Here is a 17,779-nt window from a genome sequence, read left to right on the forward strand (position 1 = left end):
TGAATGAGGTCTGTGTACACGCATGTGTTCTTGCATTCTGTTTGCTTTGTTTGAAGAACGTCTGACTGAAAGCTCGCAAATGATCAGATTTAGCAAAATATTGTGAGAAGACAATAATTATTATCACATCTTAAATGTTTAAATAAATATTTAAACTACGACAACAATAAATAAAACCTGAGGTAACAAGTGTTCCAGTGAAAAATCCCCATATTCCCTGAATGACCGAGGTTTCATAGGCCGGCCTGGCTGTGCTCCTCCTCCTCCTCATGCCTCGGTGAGGTAGCTGATCCCTGAGAGCCTGGAGACGAGTGATGCTGCTGCTGCTGCTGCTGCTGCTGCTGCTGCTGCTGCTGTGCTTTGACTGGACAGCTGGCCACCATGTGGGACACACTCTGGCAAAAGTGACACTTTTTGGGCTGAGGGGGCAACTGGCATTCTTTGGCATGATGGCCGGGTCCTCCACAGTTGTAGCATCTAAATTGACAGGAGAAGATGCAATTATTGCAATGTGGCGGTAGCGTTAGGTAAGTAAGCAAGCCGGTAATGTACTTTTCAAATGATCATTCACCAAAATGTGCCCAGCCCACATGCGCTTAGAAGACACTACAAAAACAAGTGTACGGGCAGAATCCTGGTAAAAAACAGATACATCTTCATACATGTCAGAGTGTCACAACTATGTGACTGATTATTATTATTATTATTATTATTTATAATAATAAGATATTTGACATGTAGTTGATGTTGTTTTATTTAAACAGCCCATCTGCAGTGAAGTAGGTTCTACCACCAGGGGGCAGCAGACTCTGAGCTTTGAGTCAGTTCACTGACCATATCTGTCACCATTCATCCACATGTAGGGACCAAGTGGTTGGCAGCTGTGAGAGGCTTCAGCCAAATTGATCTCCCTCCTCCAGGGACAGTGTAGGAGTTGCAATGACAACCATCTCCCTTTCCTGCCATTCAGGATACAAAGGTGAACCTTTGCTTTCAAGTTTTTTAGATTATTGACCATCTTGGAGAAAAACCTTATCAGAGGTAATTTAACTTTTTATTCAAAGCACAGTATTTTGTGTATTAAAACATGTCCTGGGGGGGATCGTCAAATGCTTGGGCGACATAGGATACATTAACTCTATAATACTAATTAAAATGTGTTTTTGTATGTTTCTGCCAACTTTTGAGTTTTGGATCTTTCACTCTTTTTTCATGTTTAGCATTCACACTGATGGTTTTTCAAAAAGACAGCTCTGTACATGATTTTGCGAATGAGAAAAATAAAATAGATATTTGTCTTACTGCACGTAAGAGGTTTATTTACTAGTTCTTTTGAAATCTAAGTCACAATGACAATTTTATGTATAACAACCTGCAATTTGTCTTTTTTTTTTCATAGCATTATCACTTTATGGAATTTGCAAAAGTGTGTTTACCCTTTTCTTTGCCACATACATTTTATTCCTTGTATTCCTTCAACGTGCCATGAGTCTAAAACACCAGTGTTTGTGGTCTTGTGTCAATGATATAATAATACATTATATTTTTTTATATTATGCTCTTTCTACCTTGCTTTTTATCTTAATTTAATTCTTGCATTGCTGATGTGACCTGTTTCATCTCGTCCAACACCCTTCCTTGTACTGTTAAAATTATGTTAACTTGCACATTACAAATAAATACTTGATACAAGCCTTTTACATTGAATGAGGTCTGTGTACACGCATGTGTTCTTGCATTCTGTTTGCTTTGTTTGAAGAACGTCTGACTGAAAGCTCGCAAATGATCAGATTTAGCAAAATATTGTGAGAAGACAATAATTATTATCACATCTTAAATGTTTAAATAAATATTTAAACTACGACAACAAGTATGAGGGCTACAATCGAATGTAAAATCATTAAACTGATGAGATTCAATGCAATGAATTGTGATCCATTGTTTCATGATGGCTGCATTCCATATGCCAGCTATGGCTGACGTCCACGTGACTGAGACATTTAATGAAACACAAACATATTAAACATGATTCATTTCTCACAACTGCTTTTTTAGCCATGACAAGTCAAAACCTTAAATTGCCATTCAGGTGGAATCTGTCATTTAAACAGAACAGCTTAACACTTTTAAAGAGGAATAAAAATAAAAATCAATAATAACTCAATGTGACCATATTGATATATGAACATACTACATACCTCCACTGAAAATCAGTAGACGATAACAGTGAATCCAACCCCAAATTTATGCATAAAGCATGAATTCTAAATTTCACAGAACAGTTGAGGCTCAAGTGTCTATGATTACAAACGCAGCAACTCCCCCTCCAGGCTGCTGTTTGTTGGTCTTTCAGGTTAATGGGTATTTCATCAGTAAATCTATGCACAGAAAGCTAACGATCAGCGAAATCCTGTGGGTGAATTCATTAGTGCAGGATTAATAAGGCAGGTGAGACTCCAGGACTGCTCTGTGTGACACAAAGAGACACCGGCCACTTAAACAGTGAGGCGAAAACCATTGATTTCATTGTTTACGGTCAATCTGGTTTTCTCCTGGCTCCGGCTTTTCCCCTTTGCTCTCCATCTGTGGTTGAACAAGTGAACAAGTGAAGGGAGCAGTGTAGTCAGCCCTGCCTGTCCACTCATATACAACACTTTTGCGAGACTTCTGGAGGATTCAATAATTCCATACTGAGACCTGCAGTATTGAGGGAGAGATGTTTGCAGCAATGCCAATCGCTCAATTAAAATATTTTCTTGTTTTTACTTAAATGGGAATATTATGAACAATGTGTCTGTGGTTTAAATAAATCGGATGGAGCCTGTTTTCGCAGCAAAGTGACTAGATGTTCTAAAAAAAAAAGATGTGGACCGTACATCACTGGCACAACTGAAAGAAGCCACTCCCTTCTTTCGAATCTCACTGGAGCCTGATCCTTACATCTGCATGGCTGATATGTATTTGCACTGCAGAGGTTAAGATTTGTTCAATCAGGTTCAATTTTTTTACTATGACCAATTACTTATCTATCTTCTTACTTATCAAGCAAGATTTGCCTTTTCCAGATTCAATAAATAGTTTTTTGAAATGAATTGGGGATTATGAATGATGAATTCAAAATGACAAAATGCAGAAAATTGCTTAAGTGTACATGGACTGAAGTATAAATACAATTTTCCAGGAAAACAACTGGCTGATATTAAATCAACAAATCCAGTGAAAAGACATGATCTCAAAACACACCTCACAAATATGAAGTAATTAAAAAGTACAGGTCAGAACTGTAGGTTTGAGCAAATGTTACACAAAGGTTTTGGGTAATAATACATTTTTAGTGTATTATTTCCAGGTTGGTGGGTCATTTGGTGCATCTACGACAGCAGTGTGTGTGTGTTTGAGTCAAACTACATGTTTATGTGAGTTTATGGTAAGGAAGGTTTGTGCAACAGTGGGACTCTTTCTAGTTTTTGGATGACTAGTGCCGTGTCCATTCTAAACCTGCCTGTTTGAAATGAGCTGTTCTCTTGTCCTGGGTTAAAGCTCCGGAGTGACATCACAATCATTCCTTTGTCATTAGTGAGTCCTCCTCAAACTGTTCTACAATATGCCGTCACTTTTTATTGTTTGTGTGCTGGACGTTGTGCGCAGAGCTTTTTGTAAACAGTCTATGGTGCAGAGTGAAGTTAGAGAACTTTGTGCTTATCCTACCTGGTTTATCTGCAATGGAGATTTTCAAGTCAATGTATGAATGGAATATAATAAGACACGTTCAACTCAGTCCTCAGGCTGAAGGCACACTGCCCCGCCCCCACTGACTGCTACAGAGCGCTGGTCGCCTGTTTAGTCAATTCACTTTAATATTAAATATATCACATTTCCAAATCACAAGAAATTCCATCCTGCATTTCCTTGGGCCATTTACAACACACATACCAAGTGTGAAGCCAATACGATGAACGGTTTCCCAGCTAACTACAGATACCAAATACAGACGTTTGTGTAATTAGTAGGTGGATGGAGCTTTCTCTGATGCAGGGTAAAACAATATATCAGGTGATGGTTGTTACTAGAATTTTTTGTTTGGGTCTTTTCATTAGTTATAAAAATGAAAAATGTAGAATATCATTATCTTCATTCTTTGAAGCAGTAGAATGGAAATCCAGGCTGAGTCCTGGATCATCTCACCACTAACCACCACTTCCTTCCTCTTGTTCTCCCAGCGCCCCCCCATCAGCGCTCAGTATTGATCAGCGTGGCCATGAGGGTGGCAGAGGGAGCTCCTTTGTTTCAGTACTCCTGTGACCTTTGAACCATGACCCCCGCTCGCTTACCGCCCTTCCTCCCACCCTTCCACTCTACCTCATTTGCACACCACATCCCATTGTTGCCATGGCAGGGGTGACCTCTGACCTCTCTCGGGCACCTACATCTGTCATCAATTAAACGGATAGGATCCTTTTCCTCCTCTAAAATACAGCATGTATGTTTGAGGGAAACAGGGGAACATGTGAATGCAATCAAATCCGCGGCGAGTATTTTAGGACAGGAAGCTCTGGGATTATTTTTATCATTGCTTAATTCCCATCATGATTAATGAAGCTGAACCTAATAAAAATGCTGTCAGCGATAATTACTTTGTCGGATCTTAATGGACTTCAACCAACAAATCCAACGCTTTTATTCTCTTGACTGCAACAATTCACGTTTGGAAAGCAGCGAGAGGAAGAAAGTCTGAACATCTGAATGCAATCAGATCCAGACAGGAAGATGTGGGACTACTTTTATCCCTGCCATCCATGATTCATATGGTCAAACCTAAGAGATGCTATCAAATTAATAGCCTCACAGGAACTTCCTAAACAAGCATCAAAGACAAAAAAAGAGTGATTGCAAATAAGTTGTATTTATTGCTTGTGATTTTTGTTTTGTAATCAAGAGACTAACGGATGAAGCTGCAGTGTGGGCTGCACGGAAGGCAAGAAATGAGCACTGGGGGTCGGAGAAGCCTGAAGCCTGAGATCAAACAGTCTATTGATCCAGATCAGCCTGCTTCTCCACAAAGAGCCAACACGTATAAAACTATATCTTCTGTTTGAGTGTCTTATTAGCTCCACAGCTAACTTTTATCCATGAGATGATGAACTGGCATCACCTGGAAACATTCATATTGGAACGCTGTAAAAACTTCTTATCACAAGTCCTGAAAGTTGGAGGTTTTCTCAAACTATGGAAAAAATCTTGTGTTACACAAAAACAAGCAAACATCAGTATTATTCTTCTCTTAGAAAGATGTTAAAAATGTCTTCAGTTCACTGCAGTTGTTTTTTTTTCACATTTAAGGTTTAACCCTGATCATATATTCAAATTATTGTTTCCCATAAAATTGATATGAGATATTTATCTGTTCAGTTTATTACATTAAATGATGCTACCTTCCCTGTATTTTCAATGGAAAATACTTAACATTTATTTTGGTAATTTAATGAACAGGATTTAAACTTTACCATTAAAGAGAACGGACTAACTTGTATCCTACAGCTACAGACAGTTAATAACACACCGTTGTGTTTTAAAGTGCAGGCAATGAGAATATTCATCTTTTGGATCAAAAAGTGTGTGAAACTCCATATCACGAAATCTGAAGCATAATGAGACATCCTTTGCTTTGTCCTGCCCCAACATCCTGCAGCACACTGCTTGTACGTCATATAAATAATGCAGAATGTCTCTGATTGCTATAAGGAATACTTAATGGAATGGTTGAGAAATAAGCTCATTCACTTTCTCCCAGATGGTGAGTAGAGAGGATTGCATGAAGTTGGGAGGTGGAGTCAGGACATGGTCAGTCTAGATTATCATTTAGACCACAAGCAGGGAGAAACTGTTTGCCTGTCTCATTCCAAAATTAAAATATAATTTTCTGATAGAGAAAACAGAAATGTAACAAAGGATCCTTTATGGCCTGAGACAAAGAAACATGCTGGATGTATTTCTTGTTGAACAAAGGCCTGGTGCTGTGGCTGTGTGCAGCCTCTGTAAAGGCCACACACGGTTTGATCCAGGGCTGCCCCGGGCAAAAGATGACCAACGTGAAAGAAACAAGGCCATATCTGTGATCGTGACTCTGAAACAGTGGTGGTATATTGTATTGTGAGAGAGGGTCCTTGTTGGGATCTTGTGACCAGTAATAGCCTGCAGCAAAATGATAGTGACAGTGTCAGAAACCAACCAATAGGAATGCAGCATGAAGAGATGGACTGAGCACCACATGTTTACTATAGTAGTGGCGCAGATGGATGACGCACGCTGATGACCTTTTTCTCGTAGGTTGATTTGCGTCATAGCATTAGTAGGTGTTGTCATTGTGTGTCTACATAAATCAGACATGATGTCGTACCCAAGTTTATTAGATCTATGGCGCACAATGGGCCTGGAGTAAACTTATACAATTGCTGAAAATGCACCTTAAATCTTATCACTAAGGTTTCCAGGTTTCGTACTTTCATGACTGTGCAGAAAATGAATTCTGTGCATATAGCTGAGTAGTGTCAGAAATATTTATTGTTTGTCAAGAAATAGTTCCAGCGCTCAGCTCTCCATTAAACTACAAATGATAATTTAGACGTTTCTGGTTTTAAACCAACTACTGGATTTTAATTATTGAGCATTGGATGTGATGGTGTATTTTTGAACTTAGGACAGAGCTTCACTGACTGTTCAGGTTCAGGTCAACTGCACAGAGGCCTTTCACAGAAGTGCTACACGGATGGACAGATGTTCACCAATAAATCATTCCAGCACAATTCCAACTGACCCAAATGAGCTGCTTCATATGACATTTTTCCAAGGACCATTCAGAGTGTTGACACAGCAGGTCCCATTCACCACTTCATACATCACTTCTATCCACGTCAAATCTCTATCACACATCCCATTCACACACTGCTAGCACAGACACCAGGGGTGAGTTGGAGTTCAGTCTCTTGCCCGAGGACCGTTGGACATGTGAGCTGAATGAGGCGCGGATCAAACCACTGACACTCTGATTAGTGGACGACACGCTCAGTCTCATAGGCCACAACTGCCTGAGAAGTGATTAAGTGCAAAAATGATGACCTGTCCCTTAAGTCCTATGTGGATGTGCTCAAACTGGACTTACCTGTCCCCTTTGGAGCGTCGTTTCTGGGCACTCTTTGGTCTTCTCTCACTGCCCAGGCATGGTGCCCCGTTGGGCCCAGTTACCCTGACAGACTCCAGTCCTTTAGATGATTTCTTAAAGGTGAACTCCACAGCCTCGCCCTCTCTGAGGCTGCGGAAGCCCTCCATGTGCAGTTTACTCTGTCAAGTAAAAAGAGGGATGGTTATTGGGAGGTTAGCGCAGAATGCCAGGATGGTGATATCAGAGACAAAGTGTACAGTTCGCTCTAATAAAGAAAATCAGCAAACCAGCAGGTTATTGGTTAGTTACAAAACATTGTGGGATTCGTGATGAAATTGTGTTCCAGTTTGACATGTTTTCACTTTTCCCTCTCAATCAAGCATGAAAACCTTTTTCTTGCATTTTCACTTATTGCCTTGAACAGCAGCTCGTTTGTTCTTTGCTTTCACTAAACTCACACTGATTTAAAGATTGAGAGTAAGCACACTTATATTTGGGGAGAACATTTAAATGATTTCTGCAGTTTAAAAAATCTGGAATTAACATTGAAAATTATTAATCAGCTGTTGTCCGGCTTTAGACTTCGCAACTAACACACATTTATGGAAGGATACACCATCACATAAGAAACAGAAAAGTCACTGCCAGTAGGACATTTTTGTGGGAATGAAAATAAAAATTTCCTGGAGAGAATTCTACAGCACATGATGAATGACATTTTCTTGCTTGGCGAGTCTGTTAAAAAGAAAAGAACTGGGCGCATGAGTGACGTTAAGTGACATGAACTTTCCACATCTGGCATTCTCGTAATCAAAACCACTTTATCTATCTATCTATCTATCTATCTATCTATCTATCTATCTATCTATCTATCTACTTTAACCCTAATAAGGTCAGTTAGCTATAATCTAATTACGATGTGCAGTATTCTGACCTCAACCACATTATGTAGACATGTATACATCTTTAATACATAATAACGTCCTTTTGAAGTTTTCACAGCCTTTTACGACATCAACATACGACAGTTACCAAACTACTTGACGGTGCATGCCCCGGGTTTAAGCGTGAACAAGATAACTGGAGCTATGACAAAGTCACATTTTGGGGGTGAGGGAGAAACCGTAGATATGCTACCATCGTTATGTCTTAAGAGAAATAGATATGATGACGTTTTTGAACGCGAAGGTAATATTGTTGGACATATGGTGTATTGGATGTAATGTTGATGTGTATGATAATCAGACTGTACTCTGTAACATGTAAACAGGAATATGAATGGAATATTCTATTGATATTATTGGTGTAAACATAGTCGATGACAACACAGCTCACCGTGTCACGTTTCATTAAACGCCTGCTGCCGGACCGACACCCACATCTCTCTGAAGCTCATATCATGCGAGGCATGCAGCCATTATTCTCTCTATTTCTTCACATGATTTACAGCTTCACCGGGGCAGAGAAACCTGAGGGAAGGTCTCTCCCACAAGGATCCACATGTGAGGTGGGACTGAGAGTCGGGGCTGGGTGGGCTCCCTGATGCTTTAATGACTTTATAACAGGAAGCAGGGCTGGATAGGGAGAGGAATGAGCCTTGTTATCTCTGCTTTAGCCTCTAACCCCTTTTCAAAAGAAACGTTTGAGCCCTGACCCCCGCTCCTCCATTCTGCACCTTTTAAGTTGCGTCTGTGAGTTGAACTGAGCGGACGAGTGGCAGCAGTGGTTTGGTGACGGTTGACATGAAAATGAAACACATCAATTGTCTTACATTCCTCTACCTTAGACAGATTATACCTAACTTAACCCCAGAGAGATTTTCCATTCAACCCTCACTCATGTGAGCTGTGACTTTCTTAAACAGTTTTGGTCACTTCTTTAACACACTGACTGAAAAAAACTTTACATAATGTTGTCAAATGTCAAGATTTAATTCTGCACTCTGAATTCTGAAAAGGAAGATCACATAAGGCAAATAGACATATTTTGTCTATACAAACTTTTTATCATGATGTTATTACAATTGTATGGATTTTTTTCTGTTCACACTTGAAGAGATCAATGTTTCTCTTCAATTGAAATTTGACTTTACATTGTATATAGACCTGCACATAAAATAGAATTCGAAATGAAATCCCTCATATTTACATGTTATAACTTTGTATTGCAACAGCAAATACCACGGAATACATCAAAAGCTAGAGATAAAACTTATAAATATATATGTTATGTTGTCAAAAACATTTATTCCTTGGGGGTGCATCAGTTTAGCAGTGACAACCATTAACAGTTTTCCTCCAATGTCATGAATTCATTTATAAATTTTCTGCAACACAAAAGATGATCCTGCACATACAGGACTGTGTGTTGAGTACAATATTAACAGGGTAAACCTGATGTGTAATGTGTAAATAGGAAGATGCTGCTGCCTGACAGTGGTACTTTGTCTCAGTCTTGTAGCTGATATGGGTCTGGAAAGGTTAAAGCATCCGTGTGATGTGAGGTTGTATGTAAGTGTCCGTGTGTGATGAACATACAAACGTGTGTCATGTCAAACCTCACCTTACTCAGCAAAACAGCTCGAGAAATTAAGTTGCGTAAAAGTGATCAACATTTTGTTAAAGAATATGCATTATTGGCTTTGTAAGAATGTACTGCATTTAGGATTCATCATGAAGCTGAAGCATCTCTAAACACTTCATCATGATCAAAAATCTGTAGAATAATAATCTAGAATCATCTGCTTGATGAGTTTTCCATGCTTTTACCTGTGTTCCACTCAGCTGGATTTGAAATCAAACTGATAAACTGTCAAATTGTAACTCAACACTCATTCAGATCCATCTTAGCAACTGCATCACATTCATTCCCTCCACATGTTTCCAAGCAGTGGGCGTCAAACATAAGAGCAGCAGCTTGGTCTCACCTGATGGACGAACACATCCAGCGGCTGCTCCAGAGCTGCTCCGTCCCTGCTCTCCATGGACAAGAAGCCGAAACCCATCCGCACGTTGAACCACTTACACACCCCGCTGCCCCGGGTCAGAGCCGCCTCCTCCTCCTCACACCCTCCTGCACAACACACACATGATATGATATGATATGATATGATATGATATGATATGATATGATATGAACACACAGATGCATCTGACTTACTGCGTAAAATATAATTTTAAAAATAAAAGCATGACAGGCCAGTACTGGAATATTGTTAATATCTAACATTAAATTATCAGATAGTTACCCTGTAGATACAGAGGAATTTGGTAGATGATATAGTAATATGGCGATTATTTTACTATGAATTAATCTACAGTTCTCTCGATAAATCAATGAACTGTGAAAATGTCCACAACCTACAAGTATTCCATCTATTACGAAGTAAAATGAAGAAACGAGCAAATATTATATAATGAGAATATGCTAAAACAGTCCAATGTGTGGCTTTTTTTTTATTAAAATAATTTAATTGATAGTTTTATTGGATAGTTTCTATTTTCTATTCATCAGAAGAGCACGCAGCATGTTATTGCTTCTACAGATGGAATATACGAACAATAAGAACATTCATCAATTAATAGTTTCAACACAAACAAATGTCAACAATGTGATACATTGGATTTATTTCATTAATGCATAAAGAGTAACTATTATACTATCCCCCTAAATATGTACGATGATAGAACATATCAACTAAGCTTCTTTTTTACGCATGGGAGCAGTTTGTTTCGTTTTGTTTCAGTGAAAAAAACAAGAGAGAGAGTTTGATTTTCTGACGACACTCAAAGTTTGACCTGTCACTATAAGTGATGGTTTAAAAGTCTCTACGCTCCTCTGACACCTCCGACACCTCCGGCATCTCCTGCATCTCCTGCAGCTCTACTCCATTGTCCCCTCAGCTAAAAGCAAAAGCTCTGCACACACTTTTTCTGAATAGACAACCACACATCAGCCCTTCAGAAAGAGAAAGAAAAGACAAAAGAAGAGGAAGAAGAGCCAATCCTTATCTCTCCTTCTCTCCTTCTCTCCTTCTCTCCTTCTCTCTCTCTTCCTATCCTTCTCCCTTCAGAGCATCTCCCCTGCAGCTCCCTCCTCTCCTCCTACCTTCTGCCATGGTCACCGGTCCCCTCCCGCACACACTGCTCCGGACCACAGGCGGTTACATGGACTCAGTTAACTTCATGCTGGTCAACCGTGCACGTTCTCTCCGTGTGTTTGCGTGCATGCGTGTGTGTGCAATCCTCCAGGAGAAAATGTGTTCCCCTGCCTCCTGCTCTCTCCTTCCACAATATTCACAAGCCCTCTGACCCTCCCACCTCCAGCAACCCCCACCCCAAACACACACACACACACACACACACACACACACACACACACACACACACACACACACACACACACACAGATCTCCACCTTTTCGGTCAAGTCCACGTGATTTCCAGTCTCAGATACGTCACACATGTCCAATAAGAAGGAACCAAAACAATGGACAAACTGACCAATCAGTAATTTGCATCCAATTGGCCTATGAGGAATAACACAGCGCCTTAAATTGTATTTTTAACAAATACATTTGAATGAATAAGAACATTTTAGAGCCCAAAATAAATCAAATACTAATAATTTGCACCATGACTGAATTATACATGGTCCTTTCATGTACAAATTCATAGTAACACAGTCATATTTAATATTTACTATTTAAAAATAAGACATGATCTGCAGAAAACTCATAAATCCTTATACTGGACTTACTTTCCATGAATGTATTCACAGTTTATTCCACATCTGGGCTGAATCCATGTACCTGAATAGTAATCTCTCAAAATGTCAGGATATTTATGTTGTAGATTTAGTTTCCGCAGGGTATTTTGTGTCAACCCTTTAACCCTTAATAAAACGTTAAAGGACATTTAAAAGGCTATGTTTCAGATTAATAGAGGGGATTTTCAAATTAAAATTGGATTTACCCATAGTTTTTCACAGGATTTAGTTTTTGCCTTTTCAAGTTAAGGGTAAAACCAACGTGTCAGTGGCCAACAAACTAAGAAATACTAAGTGTTTGGTTTAATTCTCAGTGTGTTGGTGGATTGCTGTCTTATAGTGACTGCTTCAATCTATCCCAAAATTCTGGATGATAACTTAAAATCTATCATTAGACAAATAATCAGTGATCGATGCTGCTGTATTGCGAACTAAGAGATTAAGTTTGGAGAGCAGCTGGTATCTCCCTCTTCTTTCAGACCCACATGGTGAATCATATCAGATCATGACGTTGAGGCCAACCTGGGCGCTTTGTCTGTACCGAGGTGAATGGTCTCATTAATGGATAATTAGTTGCTTTAAAGTTTGTTGCAGTTGCAGTTTATACTGCATTTTGCGTGTGTGTGTGTGTGTGTGTGTGTGTGTGTGTGTGTGTGTGTGTGTGTGTGTGTGTGTGTGTGTGTGTGTGGTGCTGCCTGATTAAGACCAAATGACTTGCTCCATTCATGCATTAGTCTTACAGCTTCCAGCCACATGCCCTGCTAAAGTCGCCATGGAAATCGAAAGGCCACCCTGAGGCGACCCGGGCCGCTCAAAGGAACAAAGCTTTGGCACGAGCGAGTTCAGCTGCATTCAACACACTCACACAGGCTGCTGCCTCACACTGACTGAAAAGATGCAGCTCAGAGAAAGACACACAGTGAGTCGTTAAACACTAAGTACTCTGTGTGTGTGTGTGTGTGTGTGTGTGTGTGTGTGTGTGTGTGTGTGTGTGTGTGTGTGTGTGTGTGTGTGTGTGTGTGTGTGTGTGTGTGTGTGTACGACAGTGTAGGATTTAAAAACACACTTTGGGAGTGCCTGGGCCCTTGTGTATTAATGCAGGACAAAATCAGCAGCGGCCGCACTGGGAGGCCTGTCAGCTCACCTTTCACCCCGCCTTTAGAGGGACATCAATCAATAAACCTGATCAATAACAAATCTATAATGGGCTGCCATGTTGTGACAGATATGCCTCCCACAACAAGCCCCTAGGTAGCACAGCCTGCTGCCGGCCACCTCAGGCCCGAACAGGCAACAATGACAGGTGGGAGTCTTCACTTTTACAGGAATATAACTAGATTTATTGGTATTTGCTCTTTGATTGGCTTTAGTATTAAGAGAAAATGAAAACAGATACATTTTTACCAGATGTTAACATGCAGGACTTTTTTTTAAAGCAGCAATGTCTCTGATGGCATATTCTTACAGAAAGCAGATTTAGATTTAGCCAATGAATCTTGAGGTTGTTTGTTTTGTCCCAGAGCAGCTGATCTGAACTAGATCAGTCATCTCTGAATGTGTTCACTCAGAGTTTTGAGCGTACCTGGTGAAAACAAATCCTAAATGATGCTATTCACCAAGTCCTTTATTAGTCCCCCAATGGGGAAATTTGCAATATTAAATAGTTTGAATCCAGTGGAAATAGAAATATTAATAAAAGAGTCACTACGTTATTAATTTTTATTCAACATGGTTCACTAGACCCATAGACTGTATATAAAGATGGACGACATCACAGCTCCCACTCAAATTAAGTTAATCTATCTTGATCGCCCCCTGTTGGCTAGCTGTATAAACCAACCTCCACCATTGTTTTCAAATGAGATCAAACTAATGTGAGAGCACATGTTAATTAGCCTAAATTTTTTCCAAAGATGGTTTCTGTCATTTTAGTTAGTCCTGATTATGATGTATGTTCCAGTGTTCATGTTTCTGGTTTGGTTTTAAGTAGTTTTTTGATTCTATGTAAACAGGAGGAAATATCATGATTGACAGCTGAGACTGACTCATGATTGGTCGGGTGTGTGTAGGACCTTGATACTGCAGCTCTACACCACCATCACTACTGCGCCGACTCTGGCTCCAAATTAGGTCACCAGCGTAAGATGGCAGCTCCTATATCTTCGATGTTTTGGATTCATGTTAGTACAGTGGAGGAAGTGGAGACATCCATCTTTATTTACAGTCTACGGCTTTAGCTTTGGTGGATGCGTGCGTTCCATTGAGTGACTTCTAGTTTGTTGTGTTATATGACTTCTCGTGTATACATATGTGGTGTATATGCATCCCTGTATACATGTGTGTATGTGTGTTAATATATCCTGTTTGAAATGTTTATGTTTGAAAAGTATAAGGTCAAAGGGTCGTGCATATAAACACATGAATGAGAGGTTGTTGCTGTCTAACTAGCACAATCAAAAATGACGGGAAGAAGCAAACAAACAGTTTCAGCACCAAGAACAGCTCCTGTAACACAAGGCGTCCCTCTGAGCAGCTCTCAGCAGAGCACGTATCTCCACCAAGGTCCAACAGTCCGCTTCAGTTCAATCAAACTGCTAATTGCACACACTCATAAATATCCGTCGCCCACATATGTCCGATTCTTTTCATCAAGGTCCATGAATTATCTTTGGCCACTGAGTGTAAATGTAAAAAAAAAACACTGTCTCACAATAATAAAGTTTTTTTTTTTTTCTTCTTTGGTCTATGTCCCGTCCTTCAGCCATTTCGTGGAAACCTGAACGGTAGTTTTTGGGTTATCCTGCTGACAAACAACCAAACAAACAGTACAGTGGACAGGGGCAAGGATTACACTGTGCCGCAGTTTGAGACAGTTTATAAATACCCATTGGGTTGAAATATTTAATAATAAAATCAGTGAGTTCATGTCGTATATACAAAAAACGGTATAAATATATATATGTTTATGTATATGTATAACAAAATGTAGTCTATTATTATAAAATTTCCCTCAAACCTTCACATAATACATGTTTAGTCATTTAAATATTTGATATATTTCTATATCCTCTTTTACAATATGTTAGTTGTAGAAATGTTTATATATCCAGTAAATGTTATGTTTGTTATGTTGTGTTTATGATGAGGCAATGTCTCTGGATGAAACAGTCACCTATGTGGGTGATACAATTGTTTTTTTGGGGATTTTTTTTTTCTACATTTTTCCAAATATCATATTCTTAACTTTCATTTTTATCTTAATTTGTTGTTAAAACACACGCTATGCTTGTACTGTTTTGCCTCTCAACATGTTACCTTGGGTTGTCACTCGATAAAAACTGAATCTAAAGCTGGAAATGACCTATTTACCAAACTATTTATATTTATGCAAAAACATCCAAAACAAAACAATGTCTGCTGTCCTGTGTAATTTATTCCATTGGAGATACACAGACTCCATCTTCAGGCGACACATGGTCGTGCAGTGTTCACACTCACAAAAACGACTCTACTCTTTACATTCAGAGTACAGGGACAAACATTCATGCTCATAATAAATGCACCATAAAGAGAGGAAAGGATGGACATTGATGATAGGTTACCCTGGAAACTTGATTCAGGATTTATAGGCTGTGTCATGGCTGAGTCAAGACAGAGGAATAACACCGCTGAGTCATAGAGGATATAACCTTAACGGGCTCTTTCTCCTACAGAGTATCCAGGAAGTCAAGCAGAACCGATACCTGAACTGTCCACATCCACCAGCACAGGGTTAGAGTTAGGGAAACCATGTAGAGATCCACAGTGACATAAAGTGGAAGTTAAATATTAAAAATATTATTTCAGTCACTGAGTCAGCATGTAACCATGAAAATGTATTATTAATTTGTTAAGAGTATTATCTAAGTGATTGTTGTTACACTGATTAGACTGATGATTATATATATGTAGGAATAAATCCAAATGATGTTTGAAATAAAAAGTTAAAAAAAAGTTTTAAAAATCATTTCAATTCAGCTGTTTACTGGTAAAAGAGGAAGTGAAAGCACTTTGGACACTGAGGAAAAGTGAAGTACCTGAATTAAAATGGAGTGTTTTGATTGGTTCATACGATCCCTGCCCAATTTGTGACTGGAAATGATCTGATGTATATGTTACGTCTCTTCCCCTGTTAATAGGATTTTTTGGATAGTCTCTCCTGACTCTTGTTGAGGGTGAAGGGCAGAGGATGTTGACTTTGTTAAGCCCTTTGAGACAAATTGTGATTTTTGAATATGGGCTATACAAATACAATTTGATTGATTGATATTTCCTAATAAAGAGGTAAAATTAACATAAAATGATCTAATGTAGGATATCCATGAAGGGCTGGCAAAAAAAACCCATCAGAAGTGATTCTCGCTGCATGGGGACACTACATCACTTCAATTACGAACCCTAACAAGAGCAACTCTACTGGAAACAAATCGACATGCCGGCAGTGCAGCTTTAAGCCCCAACTGAAGACAGCGGCACAGCTTTGAGCCCAGCTGTATGACAGAGGGAACAGATGGAGACTCCCTGATAGGCCAGAGGGTCTCAGTGAAGTTATCCATCCTCTTTGACTTCCTACAACATCTGGAGCGGTTGATGATCATGATTTTTGGACTTTTCCTGCCTTTAATCTTATCTCTCAAACTCCAAGTAGCTTATAGGTTGTAAGTACAATGATGACCATCTATGAAATGGACAGATTATATTGATTATTGAAATAACCGTTGTATTCTTTCATGTATAACATTTTAAACTTTATTACTGCTTTTGTTTTCTTCCGATACGACTCAATAAGGCACATTAGTTGTATTTAAGGTGACGATTTCCTATTTGTTTGTGTGTGTGTCCAGTCTTATTGTGTCAAAAGGTTTCATTAAACTGCCTCAGTGATATAAAATTAAAGATAAGAAGGAAACAGTTTTAAGCTGGATAGATCTCCTTCACCTCAGCCTATTAGTTATATGATTATAGCCTTGTTCAGGTGTTCAGTTGGCAGGGTAAAGGCATGAGGGCTGAGCACTGGAGTAACACTCCGGTGACTCCCACTAGTGACTCCAGTGACTCCCACTAGGTGTCACCTCAAGCATGCATTCTGTGAGACCACCCACGAGTCAAAGAACAATAGGATGATTGGTGAATATTGCAAAGAGGCATCATATACAAAAACAAATATTGTAGCAAATGGACGTTTTTGGTATCGCACACAAACACCAATTTCAGATAAATCACACTCTAATTCATTTTTTATTTTAAGAATGGTTGTGTGGAGCAGAAACTCTGACACATTAGGGGTTTAGCGCTTACTAGACCCGTCTAAAACAATACAAAAAACAAGGTTTCAGGTATTTTATGGTAATTTTAAGACTTTTGCACAAGAGAATCTTGAGTTTCCTTTCCATTGAGTCCCGTTGTTTACGACTTCAAGTAGCCATACTACACCCAATTCATTTCCTCATTAGTCTGGTTAAATATAGATAAGGTTAAATAAACGGGTTACTGCAAACTGCATCATCCTTTAAGCAATAACATGTTTAGAGCAGAGGGGAAATGACGAAACATCCAAAAAGCGACAGTTTAAAAAGTCCCTGAATGTCACAGAGGAGATGGAAGCAATAAAACAGACATCAAGTTCTCAGTCTTTATCAAATGACAGTTAGGTGTACTATCTGTGTCTTAATGTGGCAGCAAACTACAGCTAACCCTAACCCTAACTAACTACAGTTAACTAAATAACTAAAATACAGCTGAGTTATATTTTCAAAAAAAAGGTGAAGGCTGTATGAGAGGTGATTAGTGCCACATTGAATGGGAGGGAAGAGA

The 17,779-nt window shown here is 39.2% G+C and overlaps 1 protein-coding gene across 1 annotated transcript; it reads right to left on the reverse strand.

The window, feature by feature from the left end:
- Nucleotides 1-233: 233 nt before the first annotated feature.
- On the reverse strand, nucleotides 234-11,276 carry LOC118125145 (protein lin-28 homolog A). The gene is made up of 4 exons (XM_035183521.2): nucleotides 11,267-11,276; nucleotides 10,086-10,228; nucleotides 7,160-7,338; nucleotides 234-477 (listed from the first exon to the last, which is right to left on the reverse strand). The coding sequence occupies exons 1-4, from the start codon at nucleotides 11,274-11,276 to the stop codon at nucleotides 234-236; spliced, it is 576 nt and encodes a 191-aa protein (XP_035039412.2).
- Nucleotides 11,277-17,779: the final 6,503 nt, after the last annotated feature.

This window comes from Hippoglossus stenolepis, chromosome 17 (assembly GCF_022539355.2).
Source record: "Hippoglossus stenolepis isolate QCI-W04-F060 chromosome 17, HSTE1.2, whole genome shotgun sequence".
In the NCBI taxonomy this organism is placed as follows: domain Eukaryota; kingdom Metazoa; phylum Chordata; class Actinopteri; order Pleuronectiformes; family Pleuronectidae; genus Hippoglossus; species Hippoglossus stenolepis.

Bases quoted from the DNA above. Each gene is read 5' to 3' on its own strand.
- LOC118125145 (XM_035183521.2), bottom strand. The intron at 7,339-10,085 runs GTGAGACCAAGC...TTTACTTGACAG, and splicing joins TGGATGTGTTCGTCCATCAG to AGTAAACTGCACATGGAGGG. The intron at 478-7,159 runs GTAAGTCCAGTT...CTGTCAATTTAG, and splicing joins CGACGCTCCAAAGGGGACAG to ATGCTACAACTGTGGAGGAC.